Genomic DNA, 22,180 nt, shown 5'->3' with positions numbered 1-22,180 from the left:
TCTATTTCCTTTTTCCTCTCTTGTTTTCTGTGTCAAAGTTGCTGGCCATTTTCCCTGGGATTAAGAAGCTGTAAGTGACGCATTCCTGGCGTGTAGCTCGTTAATTCCTGTGATGTTAGGCATCATATCGTCTCGTCTTCTTGAGCAGCATTGTTAGTATATATATGTAAGCTGTTGAGAAAGACCAGAAGTCTTAAGCCTGGAATGCATCAGTTACACTTTGTCATGTGTGTCAATGTAATCTCTCTGTTTTCACCCTTGCTCTTTGTGTTCTACTTACATTTCCATACCACTTCTACTATCTTGTCCTCCCGCTGTGTGTATACCGTTGTTTAGCTGGAGCTCAAAAGTGCATCTATGTTTGCTTCCTCTCTTATACTTTAGTGCCTTTTGGGTGTCTAATTATTATACAATCTGTTTGTGCCCCTCCTCCGTAACAGGTATAGCAGTATATCTTGCGAATAATTTACGCTATGTAGTTTCTACCTCCGGTCATTGCGGATATAATTAATTAAGCCAGAAGTGTAATGATGCTATACATGCCAAATTCCCCGTCCCTTCCCCACCACCTACGGCTTCATCACTCAGTGCACAGGAGTAATGTATATGTACATCCCAGATGCAGACAGCAGACTCATATGTAGACGGTGTGTTTAATACACACCTCAATAATTGGCATTAGAGACATATATATATTCCCCTTCTAAACACGCACACAACAGAAGGAATGTAACCCCTGCCGCGCTGGCTGCTGCCGGTAACCGATATCGACGGCTGACGCAAGGGCGCTACCAACCGTGACAGTTTTAAACTTTTAATGTGAGTCGGTTCGATGGGAGGCGCTACCGTACCGACTGTCAACACAGGTAAGGATGATTAAAGCTTCTCCCTTGATAGCTTCTCTTTTTGAAATCTATCGAGGGGAGATGGTAAAGGAGAAGCTTTGAGATCTTCTCCCCTTGATATATAGCTTCTCCTTCTGAAATCTATCAAGGGGACAAAGTAAAGAAGAAGTTTTGACAACTCTTTACTAAGAAAAAGATAGAATATAAGAGATGCTTATTCAACACCTTCTCTTCTAGAATCAGCTTTCATTTTTTCAATGCATCAACAATTACAAATATACCTTCTGTCTATGTAATGGGAGAACGTATCTTCGGAGACGGAGCGGATCAGTTTCCCAAGCTTCAGCTCGTCCCCAAATACATGGCATTGTTCCTCTATTTATAGTCGCGAGATACAGCTTCGTATAAAATTACAATCATGCCCACAAAACTATACAATTGGACTAATGAATAACAGGGGTAATGAAGTATTTTTTTTCTTCACTTGCCCCGACGATCGGGTCTCTTGGATTTCTCATCTTCTTCTCTGCTTTGATCTTCATTATGTCTTGGCCAAAGCTTCCTTCGACACATACCTTCGTGGCTAGTGCTATGAAGCTTCTCCTTTCTAGTTTTTAAGCTTCTCCAAAGGAGCTTCTGTTTTCTAGTTTTTAAGCTTCTCCGAAAGAGCTTCTCCTTTCTAGTTTTTAAGCTTCTCCAAAGGAGCTTCTCTTTTCTAGTTTTTAAGCTACTCCGAAAGAGCTTCTCCTTTCTAGTTTTTAAGCTTCTCCGAAGGAGCTTCTATTTTGTGTAGTATCTGAAATGTATTTAATGTTAAATGGGTTTTGAGGATCTTCGGCGATAGAGGCCCCCAGCACCGACCGTTTAAATCGGTCGGTTTCGACCACGTTGCAGCCAAACCGGTCGATACCAACACGATATCGGACAAATCAATTGGTAACCACCAAATTTAGTGGTATGACGTTTTTTTATTTGTGCATGCATGTGTCAAGCCAGTTAGATAGTTTAAACCATTTGTAGTTCAAAAAAAATTTGGAAATAATCAAAATAAATCATAGAATCTACTCTTACAAATTATATTTTGTTTATAAATTATTTATTATTTATTTTTATGCTTAAAAGTTATGTGATTTTATTTATAGATTATGTGGTTTTTTTATTATTATGCTTGAGTTATGTAATTTTTAATTGTTGTCATTTCCATTCGCTAATAAGCGTATAATCGGATGTATTTGAATATCAGTAAAACATAGTACTTCATGTCGACTAGAAGACTATAAAAGAAAAAGTTTATGTCGCGAAAAGGTGGCCATTAACTGACGGTAAAGGTTAGTATGCACTAAAACGCTGTGGTAGATAAATACTGCCAGAGCCGTAAAGGTTAGTACTAACGAGGATGGATATAGACCGTATAGCCCCAGAAGCTTCACGCAGCCTAAAAAGAGACGAAGAGGGATCTGGCTCTGGCCTCCAACAAACACACACATGCATGCATCCATGATATGGAAGCTCCTCCTGCTGCTTTCTAGATGGTCAAGGGCATTGAAGAGCCAAGGCATGCATGCAGCGTGTACCACTGTTTGACATCACAAGCATGCATGTTTTACTCTCTCTCTCTCTCTCTCTCTCTCTCTCTCTCTCTCTCTCTCTCTCTCTCTCTCTCTCTCTCTCTCTCTCTCTCTCTCTCTCTCTTATATATGACTCTATATGTCCTTGTGTAGCCCCATTGGACACGCTTGCTGGAGCCCTGCAGCTGGATATGCATGGTCTCCGGTGCACTAGACGCATGCATGCATGCATGCAGTGCTTTGCCTAGCCGGCTGGCCGTGCGTGGACGACGATCAAGTATCGATGGACGCGCTGTGTCTCTGTGGTCTTTACTACAATGCAAATGCGCCCCTGCAGAATCGGATGCGTGCTTTGTCCATTCAAAACTGTGGCCGTTAATGCATGCCCCGCGGCAGGGAATATTCAGCGGCTGTGCAGGGTCGAATGCATGCAACGCCACTGTTGTGTTGGTGCCTCATTTATGCATGGGCCGTGGAGGCCGCCTTTATGCCTTTGCTTTCTTCGACTGGCGTTGGGCATTGGCACCACACGCGCTGCCCTACCGGTCTACCCTGTGCTGCTGCCTGCGACCTCAGCCCTTCGCCTGCTGCATGCCCCTCGGCTCGCCCGATCAGCTATGCCGGCCTGCTGTGCTGGGGCCATGGATGGAAGCAAGCTGAGAAGAGGTGCAGGAAGGGAGCATGCATAGTACAGCACACTTGCATTGCACATTTGCACTCCACCAGACGCTCGGCGTGCATGTGACTTGAGTGAACAGTGCCCTAGCTATTAAGGTCTAGTTTGGCAAGTCCGTTTTCTCAAGGGATTATTATATTTCCAAGTAAAAAATAAATTATAAATCTCTTAGAAAAATATGGTTGTCAAACTGGTCCTAAAAGTACATATACTTATACGACCGTACAGTTTTAAGGCTGCTTAAAGCACCTAACAATATACTTGCGCATCGACCATTGCATGCATGTGGTGCTATTAGCATATATATATAAGCATATATGTATATGTATAACAGTAACGAACATGGTTGCTGCAGTTCGAACATGAACAGCAGTACGTACCTCAACCGATCAATGGCTGAGCAGCGTAAAAGGATCGGAACTGGATCGTCGTAGATGCTTCTATGCATATATATATGACACTTGGAGAGAGAATTTTCTGGCCGGGTGGCGGAATACATCCGCCCTAAATCCTAAGATAAGGAAGGGGCTTAATCGTTTTGCCTGTCTTGCTAAGCGATCACCGAGCACATGAACACGCGAGGATTTAGACACAAGCTCTATCGCGCAAAACTATCAAGCGACCACAGTTACCCGTCATATGATCACTGTATTACGTAGTATATGACTCTCTGAAGAAATGTCACGGGATTGGCATATACAGGGGATGTTTGTGATGGCTCTAGGTTTCAGCTCTAATGTGGAGCTGTAGATTATAATATCAATTTAATTAGTTCTAAAAGTATTTTTAACCTAAATGATAAATAAAATGATTTATCTAAATGTATTTTTACATGCTTACAATTTTAGCTCTACGATTTTCTAGAGCATCTAATAACCTGCTCTAACAAATCTACCAAATTTTTTGAGAGCTAGGCTAAACAGTCCATACTTATTCACACACTGGCTCTAGGTATGGTGTACTCGCGTAGAGCTTGTTGGTGCTCTGTCCCACCTAGCCACGCCAATACGCGCGTAGTGCGCGACAGCATGTGCATGTGCAGCAGATGGATACGCGCGCTTCACGCCCTCCCTTCCAAAAACGAGCGCTTGTTTGGCGGATCTGCGATCGATGCTCGCGCGACACGACGCCGTGGTATCAGCTCCACCATCAATGCTGGGCCAGGCCAGCCCGCTGGACAGCTGCTACGTACATAGTGGGCGTGTTCTGTCCCGATTTTTTTAAATTTTAGCCATTTTTTCAAAAATTCTCACGGTGATTTAATTCCTTTTTTGGACTCTTTGCTCGGCGTCACATGTTGTAGCGCCGAGTTAACACATTTCGACATTACATGCTGTGGCGCCAAGATACCTGCCTCGCTGGCAAGCGAGGGCTGACGCGGCGCCGACGTGACCTCTAGGTCGGCGCCACAGATCTTGACGCCGAACTAGGAAGTCATATAAATCAGTCGTGTCATGGTTTTGGAAACTAGGGGACAATATATTTGGGTTCGACGGGAGATGCAAGCGCGAACTCACTCTGAATGGTGGATCACGGGGATCCGAGCAAGGAACTAAAACACTGGTGTTATACTGGTTTAGACTTTCATCCTAGTCCAGTGAGTGCTGATCATAGTATTGCTTCAAGGCGTGTTACAGCAGGTGTGCTTGTCTGTGTAAAGGGGAGAGGGACTCTCTTTTATACTATAAGAGACGGTCCTTACATGAAAGAGAGTTCTTCAACTAATGCCATATACTGTAGTGCGCGGTGGGTCCCTCTTGGGTCAGTCTTGGAGCGTGCCTGCGTGCGGCATGCCGATATGGCTCCTTTTGACGGGTCGTGTGTTGTTGTACTCTTAACACCAAAAAGCGCAGAAGAATATCACTCTGACATTCCTCCATTCGTTGGGTTTAGGGATGTACTCATAATGCATGTCTGGGTTTTTTTGCTTTCATTGCATTGAACAACACTGAGAACTTCTTGTAACCCTCCTCCCAATCCCCATATATCATCTTCCATGCCCATTTCTTTGCCCTCCATGCTTTCCCATACTTTATCCTGTAACCGAACAACTCCCAAGTCATGGTCATAATTGACTTCACCTTCAAATTTGGTTGACCCTTCAATTTCACCAAAAGCCTTTTCGCAATGAGGGTAGATGTGAACTGTCGGTGCTTAGAGTTCAGCTCCATCTGGGCACAAGTGTGTGCACCTATAATTTTCCAGTTGCCTTCTGCTTGCGGGCACATACCCTCCAATTACAATCCGACACCTCGCACAGAACTGTGTAACGTCGATGTGCATACGAATGTCTTACCTTGAATGATATCTTACACTTCACAGAATATTCCTGTAGCCACCTTCTAAGTGTAGGCAAGTCCTTAAAGATCAAGCCCTTCTTAATCACAATGCTATCACTGTTATCAGGAGCCTCTAGCAGCTCATCATCTCGTCCTTCTGCATATGCACCATGGGAATGTCTGAGACTGCTAAATTCATGTACTGTGGGGTCATGTTCAGGACACAAACGTATGATGAATTCTATTTCTTGCTCGATCAATTCTTGAACTGGACGATCGTCATCAGAATCTAAGGCTCGTGCAGCCTCATATGGCTCCTCCCCATCCTCTATCTGAACATCAACACTATTTGACGCCCTGCATGTGTGGTCCATGTTGGATGATAGTGGCATATGAAGATAAGCAACATTGTCTAGCTGTGGACCTCCTGCATTGCGCCGAAGGAGCAAATACTACATTAAAGTCTCGTCAAAGGAATTAACGGTGCGTAGGATTAGCGTGACAAAGACACTTACTAGGATGATCCTGGGTCAAAGGGATCTCCTGGGGGCTACCACAGAATTGGAGGCCCCACAATCACCACAGACTGGACAAGAAATTCCAACCTCAGTCGGAGCCTATTGAGCATTCGCCACAGCAACCACTTCTTCCGGACGGTCGGACAAGGAGATGCATTGGGCAATTGTGGAGATAACTCGACTGGAGCTTCAAAATGATTAATGGTTAACTTTCACACGACCAGATCCAAACATAGAGGAAGAACCGTCATCACAATTTTGACATATTTCACCCAGTCATCTTCAGAGCCAATGGGGATCAACCCTTGGAATATTTTTCCTGATGCAACATGGGACAATAAACCCTCAATTGATATGCTAGGGTCATTTAAATTGCAACAAATCACCTCACAAGCCCTAGAGATAATCGGGCTAAAAGAGGGCCTTTCATCAAACATAACCGTCACCTTCTTCATTCCATCAAAACTAACATTTTTCATAAACATCTTCCTCTACGCTTCCTCTATGGTATAGTGTCACTAGGGTGTCCATATATTGTAAGCACGAATTCATAACTCAATAACCATTAAAGATGGTACCTGACTAACACTATCAACTAATGCCTAGCTAATTACTATCCCCATCTACTAATCTACTAATACCTAAATACTTACTAAGTAATAACTACTTACTAACTAATAACTATATATTAACTATTAAATGACCATATCAAAAAGAATTACATAATCTATGAATAATGTACGAAGACAAAGTATACCTGAGATCGCGGATGAGTCAAGCTACCGGTGGTGAACGTCGAGTCGGACAGACTCCAATCTACAAAAAAAATATAGTACTCAGTAAAAAATTTGGCAACACCTCCCCTATATGGTAAGGTTTCTAAAAATTGCAAAGAAACAACAACACAATGGTTATCATGCACACTAACCAATATAGAAAACTGCACGATAGATGACATAAACATACACATTCAATCAATAGCTAGCTAACTATGACGACAAGTAAAGGGTATAAAAACGACAATAAGTCGTCCGGATTTTTTTAGAAAAATGGCTAAAATAGAAAAAAAAATGTTCTGTCACTGCGTACAGAGGCCGCCGGCGTATATCTGAGGTCGTCGTACAGCAAAGGAAAACAGTTATTACCAGCAGCGGAGGATCGGACTATCGGAGCACGCGAATTCAGTAGATAGATAAATCCTCGGTGCATGCATGGTACGGTAATTCATCAGGCATTGTGTAATAACCGCAATTACTTTCAGAAAATTTGGTCAGCTGCCACTTGGACCACACGTCGCCTTCTCAGCTGTGATCCCTGACGTAGCGCCAATCTCCTCCGCCAAAACCACTAGTACGTACTAGCTTCGTACTAGAGTGATCTTGGTGGTATAATTTAATTTAATTTAATTTTACACTTATCCTTAACTTGTCGTCCTAAGATTCTTAGGATTGTCTTCTCGGTGATATAGACCCTGTCGCAGTCGTTCATACGGACGAGCCTAATACAACCCCGATGGGAATCATCTCTAACCTCGACGATGCAGAAAAAGGATCGATGCAAACCGAGCGTCAAGATCACCTTAGCTTCAGCAGTCGTCGACCATCTCAGGCACATATATACGCCTGCAGGAACCCTCTTCTGTACACCAGAGTTGATAGTAGCAGACCTGCACTACTACAAGCAGGAAGCTGGTGGAAGGCTTTGCGTCCACTGTGCACAAGATGCAAAAGGCAGCTATAGACGTACTGTCGGTGTCGGATGCCACGCTCGATCGCCAAGTTAATTACTTGATCCACACCTTCTGAAGATGAGATGCAAAAAAAAAAGGCAGCTATAGACATACTGTCCGACGACGGTTCGAGGTCTGCGTTGTTGGGGGGTTATTACTTGGACGTATATATACATGTTCTGGCTTGAGAAGAAAAAAAGAGAGGCTTGCTTGCGAGATGCCGCCGGTGGACTGGCTGAAGAAACGCTGAATCGTGTTCAGGTTTCGTGAGATATCCCTGAGTTCAGGCGCGTTCTGTCAAAGGAAAACTGAGTCGTGCATGTTCTGGTTTCCCGGCTGGGCACGCAAGCACGACTGCCACCTGCCCAGCGGCAGCGGCACTACGCTGATCATGCATCATCCAAATATATATTTGCGACGTTGACTTGTACAGCCCAACGACTTTAAATGCGTGGTGGTTGCGCCTTTCCGAAGCAGGCCACCTTCTTGCCTATGTCTATATGCATGCCAGCCAGCAGTCCATGTCCAGCACCTCTGGATAGGGATGGCAATGGGTCGGGTTCGGATCGGGTAGAGTAAATACCCGCCCGCGACCATACCCGCGGGGATTATCCATATCCGCCCATGACTATACCCACGGGTAAAATTTTGTACCCGTGCCCGTACCCATCGGGTATCGGGCGGATATCGGGTATCCGTCGGGTATAGCAGCTTGGTGCATTCTCCTTAAATCAAGTCTAGTGCAGTTCTGAGCGTCGCACATCGCCATGATCATCGGAGGCACATAATGTTATTGCACAGTGCAGTCATGTAGTTGTAGCCCTGGACATGTGTTGCTAATGTTTTTTTGTTAATAAACTTCCAACTCGTCAAAATCGGAGAGTAGCTAGCATAGTCGTCTGGTGTATTAACACTCTCTTAGCTCAAGTACTTGTACTAGATAGCACTGGTACTACGTACTGGCACTTTATCAAACGTACTAGCACTAGTACTAGAACCAGATCAGAAGCATCAGCAGCAGACAGGGAGGGATGGCAGTAGGATGAGTTGTCGAGGGTGGATGGCTAGCTAGCGTACTGGTAGGTTGAAAATCTAAAATCACTATTTTCGGATATCCATCGGGTACCCGCGGGTAAGAAATCAAATCCGTACCCAACCCATAATAAAATCGGGTCGGGTACGGATAAGACCCACGGGTCAAATTTCGTGCCCGAACATGTACCCGACGGGTCGGATATCCGACGGATATCCGAACCCGCGGGTAAAATTGCCATCCCTACCTCTGGAGGCTAGCCGTGCAGTGCGCGACCTATAGGCCGCATTCCTGCTTTGATGTTGCAGTTTGCAGCAGCAAGGATGGACATGGACTCCAGCTAGCGCACTGCAGCAGTCCATTGGGATAGGTTGCGGACATCGTCCAACAAAATACAACAAAGTCCACGTTCAACAGTGTCGTTGTAGTATAGTGGTGAGTATTCCCGCCTGTCACGCGGGTGACCCGGGTTCGATCCCCGGCAACGGCGTTTTAATTTTTTCCCCTTTTTCTTGTCTGACTATCATCCCATCAGGTATTCAGGTCGTTTGCCATATACGGGCTTGTTCGGTTATTCCTATCCCATGTGGATTAGATGGATTGTAAAAAATGTGAAAGATTTTAACTTATTTGGGATTGAAACCTATCCAATCTCACTCAATTCACATGGATTTAGAGCAAAACGAAGAAGCCCTACTGTGGGTAGCAGTACGCGTACGCTTCTACCATGAGAAGTCACACCGAAAGAACATGCGGCATGTCAGGGTCAGGCCAACCCTGTTTGGCTATGCCCAGCCTCGTGCCTCGGTTGTCGCAGTTTCGAGTCGCCTACAGCGACTGAAAAGTAATAGCAAACGTACTACTGTTCGATAGCATAAGTTCTTTTATGTGATAATGTACTAACATGTTGCATGCCAGGGGCAAGGATACGTGTAGGCTTGGGCTGCTGGTTGGGCCCGGCTGTCAGGCAGAGGCAAAAGCGAGGCCAAATCAGTACAAATGAGCCAGGGTGGCTGGATGAAGAGACATCTATCTTCAGTTATTACTGCTCTTCTTCCGCCGCTGGCTTGCTTGCCTACTTCATGTTGTTCATTTCTTCCCGTAGATTACTCCGTTGTGCTCGATATCTCCCCTTCTTTCTCTTGAGGTTCTGTAATCCAGTTTATACCAAACTGAGAACCGAATGTTGTTGCCAACGATTGAGAGGTGTGCTTACACATGACCAGCGCATGGCAAGGGCGTTTGGAACGGATGAATGCAAGGCTTGATTGTAGGAAAACAAAAAATATGAAATGGAAATGTGTAAAAGGTAGAGGATTGAAACACGCTAAAACTTTGGTTCCTGTGATATTCCTTCAACCAAACACGGAGCATCTGGAAATAGAGGCGGCCACGGCTACTTGATGAGATACGTTTGACAGCAGAAAGTGCATATACCAAGAACTGAAACGATCGTGAACTCAATTCCTAGCATCACTGGAAACAGACAAGATAGCTCGTGCCTCTGGTCTATATGAAGCAAGACCACCGGCGGGTAACACCGTATCATTGCTACGGAATGCCGTGTCAACCCACACAAAACGAATGTTTGAACAGGACCCAAGCAGATGGCCGAGGTCTCAGGCAGACCCAAACTCAGCCATCCACTTCTCATGCTTCTCTATGTCTGAAGGCGAGACACTCTTCTGAACCTTCACCAGAGCCTCCACAAAGTCGCACATGGCCACCGGGTCCTTGGCTATCTCGTCCTTTGACATGTTCTTGATCTCGTCGCGGGTCTTGCCTGCTATCTTGCGCCTCATGCCATTCATTGAGGCATCGCGGCAAACGTTTGTCAGATCATCTCCACTATAGCCTTCTGTCCTCCGAGCAACCTCGTCGATGTTAACATCTGCGGCTATCTGTCAGATATAAAAGGAGGTAGAGCAGTAACGTTATCTGTCATATAAAAGGAGGCACGGCAATAACAAGAAGCCACTGAAGATATGGCACAATCATTGATAACCTCAATGTACTGAATTAGAGTATTAAACAAATTGGTTCAACAAAAAAAACATCAGTGCAGTGCTTAGATAAGTATCCATTGTCAAGGGCATTTACGTTTCATTAGGAAAACAAGAAATTCAGAATAAGAAAGTGCAGGCCAACATATATAATGGTTATGATGCAGGCGTGTACATGCGATTTCAGAAAATAAAGTGCCAACAATTTTGACATGTTCATCATGGCATGCCTGATAAAATCAATGTGTTCACAAAGACCCAAAATGAAACAAAGGGAAGAGGATAAAGATAACACAAGATGATCTAGAAAGATATCTCCAATACATACCTGAACTGTTCTAAGATTAATGTTGATAAGTGCCTTTCTACTTTCAAAATCTGGAAGTGGAATATAAATACGCTTCTCCAGCCTCCGCCTGGGCAATTAAAGTCAACATAACGCACATTAAATGAGTGCATTATACACCCTTCTAATTTCAACAAAAAAAACATCTGGGACAAAACGAGGCAATTGGAGGGTGCATAGCCTTTTCATTTGCAGCAATGTCTATTATTATAAAAATTGCCAAAATAACCATTTACTTTTCCCTGGTCAAATAACCAATGATTTTGCAATCAATAGTTCAGTTTTATTTGTAGTTTCACTCAAGAATCAATTTTAAAACACTAACCGTATTATTTGAACAAATAACATCTTTGCAAAATTGGGGGCTTTGCTTGAAGGAAATTACATAACTGAAAAGAACTAGACACTATAAACGCAATAACACAAAGAACTGTAAAGGACTACAAAGGAACTGCAATGAGCAATTAGTGGATTTGTTTTGTTTAGAACAAATGTAACTGAATACATTGAAAAATATAAATGACATAAATACAGGACCAAGTGGCCTTGGCCTCGGTCACCAGTACTCTGGACTATGGTGATCAACCTGGCCTGCAAAAGGCCAGGAAGGGATGAGCCATGACTGATGAGCTGAGCTGAGCAGGAGAGCGGCAAAGGAGATGGATTGATGATTTCTTAAGAGGGAGATCATTAGGCTACTCCCGCTGCATTGTATTGTGCACATTAAATGAGTGCAACATAGGATGACTTGGTGACATGACAACTTGGGGTCGATATCCAAGTCTAGGAAACCGTGTACACATTGAGGGCTCATTGTCAGGGATACAACATATGCAACAATCAATTGAGTTGAGGTTCTAAGAAAAAATATCACCAAGATAGAAGATACACATTAGGTAAGTTTAACATATTTATATGTCATGGCACATGGCAGCAGTGGGAGTATCCTCCGATCAAACACTCAAGTATGGATGCCTGCATCACTGGCTGGTCTGATTGGCCTGCTGCAGCTGTAGTGGGTGGCTGGGTGCTGATTCTGTCCTAGGGGGGATATAGTGTGAATTTGATTGGCTAGCACTATTCTTTTCAGCCTCGCCCATGAACACCTATAATCCTCATAGAAGTATCTGTGCTTACATATTGTGTTGGCTACATGTCTTATACAAAGTGCAGATTTGTCTGTTGTAAATTACATCTTCCACATACTGCAGTTATGAACTATGATAGTTTTCTTATCTTACCAAATAAACAGTGGTCAGTGATGTGATAAATGGAGCATGAATGAGACAAAAGATTCTCTAAGTTTTGAAAAATCAAATAAACTGCCTCTGACGTTGACAGTATCCACTACTAGAAGCATCACTCAGTAATCAAGCTCTACTGATGACCGGTTTATGTGAACCTATGCATATTCCAGGTATCAACCCCTATTCGTAAGTAGACAGCAGTACATAAAATGAAGTAAATATAAGAATAAGAGTTTGCCAACCTCAGTGCCTCATCAATATCCCATGGAAAATTTGTAGCAGCCAGAACCATAACAATTTTTGGCTGGCCATCATCAGTGGTGGAGCTATTGTTTACACCATCAATTTGCACTAGAAGTTCAGACTTCACCCTTCTTGACGACTCATGTTCGCCGGAGGCACTGATATTAAGAAAGAAAATGGATAAATACATTAAACATATAGGTACATTTTCTGTTGTCTAGCAGAATGATACATTCTTGCTTATAGTGCAAAATATTGAGGAATTTTTCATTGACTTGTAGACACGAGCAACATCTAGGAAAATTAACTCCACATACCCGCGCGACGTGCATAAGGAGTCAATTTCATCAATGAAAATTGTACTTGGAGCATAGGCCCTCGCAAGATCAAATAAGCAACGGACCATGCGCTCACTCTCGCCACGCCATTTAGAGGCCAGTGTTGCAGAGGAAACATTAAAGAATGTTGTTCCACATTCGGTGGCCACTGCCTTTGCCAAAAGAGTCTTTCCCGTGCCTGGTGGACCAAACATAAGAACTCCTTTCCAAGGTCGACGAATACCCTGATAAGGAAAAGTGGACATAATTAGCCACTATGTATCAAGTTTAGACCAGATGAAAAAGGCTACAAGAGAGAAAAGATTGGTTGGGTTCATGATCATTCAAGAACAGCATAATCCAAATCAGTATGGCAATTAAGAAAACATATACAAGTAGGGGTGGTAATAGATCGTGATCCAAATGCTTCTTAATTTCTTAGGGCACTAAATAAATTTTAGTTCAAAAATGAATAGAAATAGAGTCTGATCCTAATTCGATCTGATCCTTAAATTTTATAGTGTAAAATTTAGAGCCCATTGGCACCCCTAGATACAAGCATCAAGAAAACGTCAGTGGCACCAAACAAAGGAAACACCAGTTTCATGCCATATCATGTTGACAGCCATAAACATAAAAGAGTTGTATAAAAAACCAGTACGTAGTAACTATGCATATCTTAGACTATGTCCATGGTAGAGCACCAAAAATGCCATATCATTCCCATCGATATGCGCCTGTAAAATGTGTTAGTGCCAAGAACAAATAGACATTTTTCAGATACTTTACAGTGCTTAGTTTGAACCAATAAGGGACAGCGTAGAAGAATATAGACTATTACCTGAAAATATTCAGGCATCCAGAGAGGAAGCACAACTGCTTCCTCGAGGAGTCGTTTGGCCTCACTAAGTCCGGCAACATCATCCCATCTTACTCCTGGAGTAGAATCCAGAACATCCCTTTCAAGCATTGCAGCTAAGTCCATATCTGGCCCTTCATACTGACCCTTCTTGGACTTACCTTCCTCAGCATCACTACTCTGGAAAACAGAGTTGGAAAAAGAAGATTTTTCAAAAAAAAATATCATTAGAAGCAATTCAGTAACTGGCAATTTGCTCACAAAAAAATAACTGGCAATTTGCTCACAAAAAAATAAGTAACTGGCAATTGCCTATCTTAGCAGAAGGGTGATAACAAGGGGGGTATGATTGTACACGTGCATATTCCAGTATCCTGATTCAGAACTTAATGATAGGCACTACAGTTTCAACATGGTTTTATGTGATGTCCTTTTGCCATCTAAATGTCATTTTTTGTCTAGTACACTTCATACTATGCCTACAAGATATGCAGACAATCCAGGTATGGAGGAGATAAATAGTAAATGTGATTGTGAGTATATCAACATAGATAAGAAACTTCATTATGTTTGTTTGCTTAAGTTGTGATTTGATTAAGTGTTATCTTGTCTTCAAGATTTGATTGTTTGAGTGCCCTGGACCAGGTTGCCACCACAGCGCCTAGGCATCTGGATCCCGACCAAGACAACATGTTAAGCATGACTGTATACTTGGCAGCCTCCCCGGACACAGGTACACAAGGGATAGATGATGACGATGATGTTGAAGATCATGATTCTACACTTTAACTAGAGACACCTTCTAGAGAGCACAGGGGGGTAAGTGGCAATAAACGATTGATTGAGCAATATCCCAAAGAAATATGTTTCCTCAAATTCTGTGTACACTGAGAAGGGACTAATTTAAAAGGTAGAGACACATTCTGCAATGTATATACACATGAGAACTAATTGTAAGAGAAGTGCATATTCTAGATGCCTTTATCGAAATATTGTTTTCTACTATGAAGATTGACACATAGATATACTTCCAAAAACAAAAAACAAGTTACTAGTACATCGGTTAGGGTCACATTTTTTGCCTATGCCAATGTGCACAATGGAAATTAGAATGAATACACATCATATTTTTCAGAAACAAAAGATTAAGGTATGTAAACACTTATTTGATAAAATTACCGTTGAATCAGCCTTGTTTGAACTTTGTTTCCCTTTCCTTACAGAACTGTTAGAGGCAGTTGATTTAACAGCACCTCCTTTAATCCCATTAGGTTTTGCGCTTCGACTAGGTGTTCCAGTCCTTGATGAACCACGTGCCCAGGCTCCATCTTGGGAGGACTTCCTTGCACTAGATTGACCTCTTGTTGGTCTTCGGGTTGGTGTATCCCTTGGTGGAGCCCACACATCAGGATCATCAAAGGGTGCTGGTGAAGATGTTGGATACTCATCCAACGGTTGGAAAACAAATGATTTATTAGACCGAATAGGAGGTGATGATGACCGCCTTGTCCCAGGAGCTTCTTTAAGGGACTTTAATTGAGCATCCAACTGTTTCACAATTTCCACTTCTTCAGAGATTGCTTTCTTGCAGTTCATCCATTTCGTACGAATCAGAGCATCGTCCAAAGTAGTTAGATGCCTGTATGGTTAAGATGAACCTTAATAACATGGAAAACGAGGAAACGACATTATCTAGGCTTTTAAGTGTCTTTCCTAGATATTTTATCAATAAGAAAGAATCTGAATTTCCCCCTTTGGGACAGTGCTTCAAAGCTATTATCTGTCGAACAGTAACTTTGACATGATTCCACTGTTCTATTGAAAACACACCACATACTATCCTGAAACTTGCAAGACTAAAATAAAGCATTAAAGAATACAGCTGCTTCACAGTTTTATTACTTCTTTGCTCATAGCTCTGAGAGTTCATCCATTTTGTGTGAATCAGAGGATCAAATAAAGTAGCCAGATGCATGCACAGTTTATCTATGATAACATTAAGTAGAAGGAAAATGCATTTTTAAGCTTTTAAATATCTTCCCACCTAATGTATATTCAACAATTACCATATCATTTATCCTACATAAAGTTGATTACTAAATGAAAAAGAATGTAAACCATTTGTCCTAATATATTTTTCACTTTTTCTCATTTCAAAAAAAAAATGCAAACTAAAAATAGGGATAGACCTAACACCAGTGTTTCAGCAGAAAGCGCAAAAGAGCAAAACTACAACTGCCAACCAACTAAAAGCAGCAGCCGAAATGAAAACCGTCGCCGTGTGGCCAAACCCGCAGATCCGCACAGGCAGGACGCGCGATTCACACCGACTCATCGCCAATTCGCCGTAGTAGACTGATATAGCCATCGAATCCACGGCGTAATAGGGCAACTGGAGAACCGGGGTCAGGGGATTATAAGAAGCTCACTTGTTGATCTGGGCGATGGCGCCGTCGAAGAAGATGATGGAGGTGTCGTAGAGGCCCTCGAGCGCGTAGTCCCGCGCGAGCTTGAGGTGGTCCTGCAGCCCCGCTAGGGGATTCGCCATTTCCGCCGCTGCCGCGGAGATCCGGCGCTAGGGTTCCCGAATCCCGACGAATTGCGCGGTGTGGGAGGAGACGAGCAGGAGCAGCTCTCGATGGAGAGGACGCGAGGGAAGTAGAGAGCTGTCGTAGGTTCGTACACGTGCAGTGTCGCTTCGTTTGGTTTGGTTTCGAAACTCGAAATTTTGGGGACGAGAAATGGGCTGGGTGGTGGTGGACGGGTGGCTGATGATGAGGCTCGGCGCTGGCGAAACCTTTTGTCAATGACGCTCGAGCGGCCGCTGTCAATATTCAAGGGCCCACTCTTATAAACAAAGGTCCACCATCCGTCTGGTACTGTCGCCGGCTGATCCTTGTTCATCTTGTATCGTATCTCATGTCTCTATTTCAAACTTCACTATATAAATATTATCTACAGTTTCACGTCATCTATTTTATACTACCGCTATAGATAGTACGATGCCTTTCAGATTCACATGTGTTGTTGGTCATTGGACAACCATAAGTCACTAATTTCTACTATTATAAATCACCAGTTTCCACGTTTCAATAATTTCACGGTCGAAATTTTATAAAAACACTTCTCATATTTTCTTAAATTTTCCCGTAGTCCAGTTTGTACCCCTCCATGTTTTTCTCGTGCGAACAGCCAGCTGATGTTGTGAATAAGCGCTTAGACTGGCCGCAACGGACGCGGCGCGAGGCCCCCTCCCCTTGCCCTGTAGCTCGCATGGCGGCTACAGGGCGCCTCCCAACGCCGCAGCGGCTGACTCCAGCCAGCGTTCTACGAAGAGGTAACGTTCTCTCTCCCCCTCGTTCTGGTGTTCTCTCTCTCCCCTCTAGACACTATTCACGTGGGCCCGCTTTCAATTGTTAGTAGATAAAAAATTTATAGTAGATAAAAAGTATGTATAAAAAATGATATTTTATAGTGTAGTGGGATATAGGGGGAGTATTTAGAGAGAACCGCTGCGGGAGATGAAAAAATAGGGGTGGAATGTTGATGATGTGACTCAAAAAAGTGATATAGGGGGAAAAATTTAGGGGGAACGGTTGCGGATAGCCTTACACAACAAGTCCACATGTACACAACAAATCGTCCCTACGCAACAAACCTCCATCCTCCCTACACAACAAATCTCTCGTCACCTCATTCACCGGCATGGCCGCAAGCAGGATGCACATGATAAAAGCAGTTGTGTGATGATGTGCATAAGTGCCTACACAAGAAACCTTCGCATGTACGCAACAAACCTCCACCCCTACACAACAAATCTCGTGTCACCTCGTTCACCGGCATGGCCGCCGCAAGCAGGATGCACAGTATAAAATGTTTTTAGAAACACATTTAGGCCACCAACTTTGACAACTACTTTGGATAATTATTCAATATTGTTACAAGACCCTACTTCCAGCAGATGAGAGATGAAGCTTATATTACTCGCACCTGAGTGCCTGCAGTAAGGATTACAAGCTGAGCGAGAGAGAGGAAGACCCCGGGTCCCTGAATATGATTGAGACAAGTGTCAATATCGAATGCAAGGGGAAGACTCTGAATTGTTCACTTGCCCCTGGAGGAGCCATTGATACCCTATTTATATATCTAAGGAGAGCACGACATTGTTGCTAGGGATTGCCTTGCTCCTACGGGGAGCGTCTTCGTGTCATGTGGATAGTGTGGCCTTGTACTTCATTGTTGACTTGAGTCGGTTGTTTCCCGTTGAGAGCCGAGGCAGAGGTTGAGGCTTCGGCTACGTACTCGAGCCCCCCGGGGAGGGGTTGTTCATGCCGTAGTGGTTGCCACAGGGCTTAGGTATGGGGAAAAGCTGCTTATGGAGGTGTCATATAACACTTCAAAATCGTATCTTGGTTAATTAAGAAAATTCTCTAAATATTTAAAATTTTAAGTGTATTATAACAGAGTTATGAATTGATATTTTCTTACCTGAAATTTACTAAATAGTAAATATAAAATGTTGTCTATATAAAAACTATAATAAATAGGATAGTGAGTTATTCTATATAAATTACTCATATTGAGTTATATAACTTTATGAATTTCATGCTTATTAAATTTCATGCATACAGATACTGACTTAAGCAAAGTAAATCAATATAAAATATTTGCTAGTGTTTTGGTTGTGCATATAAATATGGTTTCAAAATTTAAAATCAAATTTGAATTGGAATAATTAAATATAGAAATAAAAAATAGGGAAAAATAATAGCAAATAAAAGGCTTAGGTATTGGGTACTCCCGAAGTACCCCGAAAATTGGGTATATGACAATTCATGTTTAGGTATCGAGTACTCCCGAAGTACCCGAATTGGGAAAAGGGGCACGTAACATGCACACAGGAGTACAAGACATAGCCAATTAGCCACACAGAGACATGCACACAACCAAGAATCTCAGTTTTGCCAAAAAAGACAAGAATCTCACTTATCCATACAAAACTCCAATCCAAGTTTGAATACAAAGTTTGTATTCACATTGATCACAAACAGATGAGTAGATGACGTCTTGCAGTCTTGCACATAGGGAGACACTCAGAACCAATGCCCATCGCCAGTTCACCATACCAAGCCCAAAGGAGACAGCAGACAGGGACAACACTACATCAGGATTCAAGACATACACATCACACAACCACTAAGTCATCACCCACACCGGTAGCACCTGTTGCTAACGGTTAGTCCGGTGTGCGTTCAATTGAAAGGGAAATGTGCCTTTGGGCCATTTCTAAGTATTTTGGTGATTGAGTGCAAACACAAGTGCTTAAATGTGAAAATATGCCCAAGGATGATCAAAGTGCAAATCACAAGTTAAGGTATGTTTCTAAGCCTTAGTACATTGGTTTTGTGTACTAATATATTTGTCTAAGTGTTAGAAACAGATAGAAGAAGAGAAGAGAAGACTTGGCTGTGTACAGCCAAGGGGCTGCTTCGGTCTGGGGCACCGGACTGTCCGGTGGTGCACCGGACAGTGTCCGGTGGTGCACCGGACAGTGTTCGGTGCGCCAGGCTGCCTCGGCCGAAGAGGCCGCTCTCGGGTTTTTCTCCGGCGACTTCGGCTAAAATTCACCGGACTGTCCGGTGTGCACCGGACTGTCCGGTGAGCCAACGGTCGGCCGGGCCAACGGTCGGCCGCGCGATCGCTGCGCGACACGTGGCCGAGCCAACGGTCGGAAGGAAGCACCGGACTGTCCGGTGTGCACCGGACTGTCCGGTGCGCCAGATCTGCAACGGTCGGCAACGGTCGGTTTCGCCATTTAAGGAAACAAATCGGGCACCGGACAGTGTCCGGTGTACACCGGACTGTCCGGTGCGCCACGAGACAGAAGGCAAAGATGGCCTTCCAGATTTGTTCCCAACGGCTCCTAGCTGCCTTGGGGCTATAAAAGAGACCCCTAGGCGCATGGAGGAGTACACCAAGCATTCCTACAACTCTTCTAAGCACCAAGACATCAATCTCACGCATTCGTTTCATTGTGATAGCATATAGAGCTCTTGTGGAGTTGTGAACTCTTTGTGTTGCGTTGCGAGCTCTTGTTGCGACTTGTGTGCGTGTTGTTGCTCTGATTTTCGAGTCTTGTGTGCGTTGCTCATTCCCACCTTACTCCGTATTTCTTTGTGAACTCAATTGTAAGGGCGAGAGACTCCAAGTTGTGGAGATTCCTCGCAAACGGGAAAAGATCAAAGGAAAGAAAAACACCGTGGTATTCAAGTTGATCATTGGATCACTTGAGAGGAGTTGAGTGCAACTCTCGTCCATTGGGACGCCACAACGTGGAGTAGGCAAGTTTTGTACTTGGCCGAACCACGGGATAACCACCGTGTCAACTCTGTGATTGCTTTCTTGTGGTTATCGTGTTTTGAATTCTCTCTAGCCACTTGGCCATACTTGTACTAACCCTTAACAAGTTTTTGTGGCTTAAGTTTAAGTTTTTACAGGATCACCTATTCACCCCCCCCCCCCCTCTAGGTGCTCTCAATTGGTATCGGAGCCGTTCTCTTCAAGAAAGGGACTAACCGCCCGAAGAGATGGATCCTAAGGGGAAGGGAATTGTGATCAACGACAAGGAGAAGGAGTCCTTCGTCAACGAGCCAAGGGATGACAAGTCCAATGACTCGGGCTCGGGCCACAAGCGAAGAGATGGGAAGAAGAAGAAGACAAGACGCATCAAGGAGATCGTCTACTACGACAGTGATGAGTCCTCTTCTTCCCAAAAGGACGACGACCACGACAAACAAAGGAAACCGGTTAATTCTAACTTTTCTTTTGACTACTCTCGTATTCCGCAAAGTTCAAATTCACATTTGCTTTCTATTCCACTCGGCAAGCCCCCACACTTTGATGGGGAGGACTACGGATTTTGGAGCCACAAAATGCGTAGTCACCTATTCTCTCTCCATCCTAGCATATGGGAGATTGTAGATAGTGGAATGCACTTTAATAGTTCGGATAGTCCTATATTCATTAATGAGCAAATCCATAAGAATGCACAAGCTACTACTGTTCTTCTAGCCTCATTGTGCAGGGATGAATATAATAAAGTGAGTGGCTTGGATAACGCCAAGCAAATCTGGGATACCCTCAAGATCTCTCATGAGGGAAATGACGCTACCTTGCTCACCAAAATGGAGTTGGTGGAGGGCGAGCTTGGACGGTTCGCGATGATAAGGGGCGAGGAGCCAACTCAAACATACAACCGGCTCAAGACCCTTGTCAACAAGATAAGGAGCTACGGAAGCACGCGTTGGACGGATCACGACGTCGTCCGCCTAATGCTCAGGTCATTTACCGTTCTTGATCCTCATCTCGTGAACAATATTCGTGAGAATCCCAGGTACACGATGATGACGCCCGAAGAAGTACTTGGAAAATTCGTGAGCGGGCGGATGATGATCAAGGAGGCAAGATACGTCGACGACGCGTTGAACGGTCCACTCCACGAGTCTCAACCCATTGCTCTAAAGGCAACAAGGAGCAAGGAGTCGCTACCTAGCAAGGTGGCGCAAATTGAGGCGGCCGGTCTTAATGAAGAAGAAATGGCCCTCATTATCAAGAGATTCAAGACGGTGCTAAAGGGTCGCAATGGACAGCCGAGCAAGACTAAGACCAAGGGGAAGCGATCATGCTTCAAATGCGGTAAGCTTGGTCATTTTATTGCTAATTGTCCTGATAATGAAAGTGACCAGGAAAAGGGAAACAAGAGGGAAAAGAAGAAGCATTATAAGAAGGCAAAGGGCGAGGCGCATCTAGGCAAGGAGTGGGACTCGGATTGCTCCTCGTCCGACTCCGACAATGAAGGACTCGCCGCCACCGCCTTCAACAAATCAACCCTCTTCCCCAACGAGCGTCACACATGCCTTATGGCAAGGGAGAAGAAGGTATGTACTCGCAACTCTACCTATGCTTCTTCAAGTGAGGACGAATCTAGTGATGAGGATGAAGTAGATTATTCATGTTTGTTCAAAGGCTTAGATAGATCTAAGATAGACAAAATTAATGAATTAATTGATGCCTTGAATGAAAAGAATATACTTTTAGAAAAGCAAGAGGATTTGTTGTATGAAGAACATGATAAGTTTGTAGAGGCTCAAAGATCCCTTGCATTAGAAATTAAGAGAAATGAAATGCTTGCTTGTGAAGTGTCAACATGCCATGATTCAATTTCTAAATTAAAGAGCATTAATGATGACTTAAATGCTAAACTAGTAGAAGCACATAAATCCAACTCTTGTGTTGAAAATATTACAATTTGCACTAGGTGTAAAGATTTTGACGTTGATGCTTGTAGTGAACACCTAGCTTCAATTTCCAAGCTTAATGATGAACTGGCTAGTCTTAATGCTCAACTTAAGACTAGCAAGAATGACTTTGATAAGCTAAAATTTGCAAGGGATGCCTACACAATTGGTAGACACCCCTCAATTAAGGATGGACTTGGCTTCAAGAGAGAAGCCAAGA

General features: G+C 43.6%; 1 protein-coding gene and 1 non-coding gene across 2 annotated transcripts; one reads left to right on the top strand and one right to left on the bottom strand.

Moving 5' to 3' along the window:
* The first annotated feature begins 9,066 nt into the window (after window positions 1-9,066).
* On the top strand, window positions 9,067-9,138 carry TRNAD-GUC (transfer RNA aspartic acid (anticodon GUC)). Its single transcript has one exon. It is a non-coding gene; the product is annotated as a tRNA-Asp (tRNA).
* Window positions 9,139-10,077: 939 nt separating this feature from the next.
* Window positions 10,078-16,359, bottom strand: LOC100382477 (Katanin p60 ATPase-containing subunit A1). The gene is made up of 7 exons (NM_001175216.1): window positions 16,093-16,359; window positions 14,843-15,302; window positions 13,646-13,843; window positions 12,805-13,049; window positions 12,487-12,645; window positions 10,980-11,067; window positions 10,078-10,549 (listed from the first exon to the last, which is right to left on the bottom strand). Exons 1-7 carry the CDS (start codon window positions 16,209-16,211, stop codon window positions 10,268-10,270), a joined length of 1,551 nt encoding a protein of 516 aa, NP_001168687.1. The 5' UTR covers window positions 16,212-16,359; the 3' UTR covers window positions 10,078-10,267.
* Between the last annotated feature and the right edge of the window lie 5,821 nt (window positions 16,360-22,180).

Source organism: Zea mays, chromosome 8, assembly GCF_902167145.1.
Source record: "Zea mays cultivar B73 chromosome 8, Zm-B73-REFERENCE-NAM-5.0, whole genome shotgun sequence".
Classification (NCBI taxonomy): domain Eukaryota; kingdom Viridiplantae; phylum Streptophyta; class Magnoliopsida; order Poales; family Poaceae; genus Zea; species Zea mays.
The sequence above is the reverse complement of the archived record's forward strand: the minus strand, read 5'-3'. Positions and strand labels throughout refer to the sequence as shown.

Bases quoted from the DNA above. Each gene is read 5' to 3' on its own strand.
- LOC100382477 (NM_001175216.1), bottom strand. From the start codon at position 16,211: ATGGCGAATCCCCTAGCGGGGCTGCAGGACCACCTCAAGCTCGCGCGG. The intron at 13,844-14,842 runs GTAATTTTATCA...TCTGTTTTCCAG, and splicing joins CAAACAAGGCTGATTCAACG to AGTAGTGATGCTGAGGAAGG. The intron at 12,646-12,804 runs GTATGTGGAGTT...TCTTAATATCAG, and splicing joins TCCTTATGCACGTCGCGCGG to TGCCTCCGGCGAACATGAGT.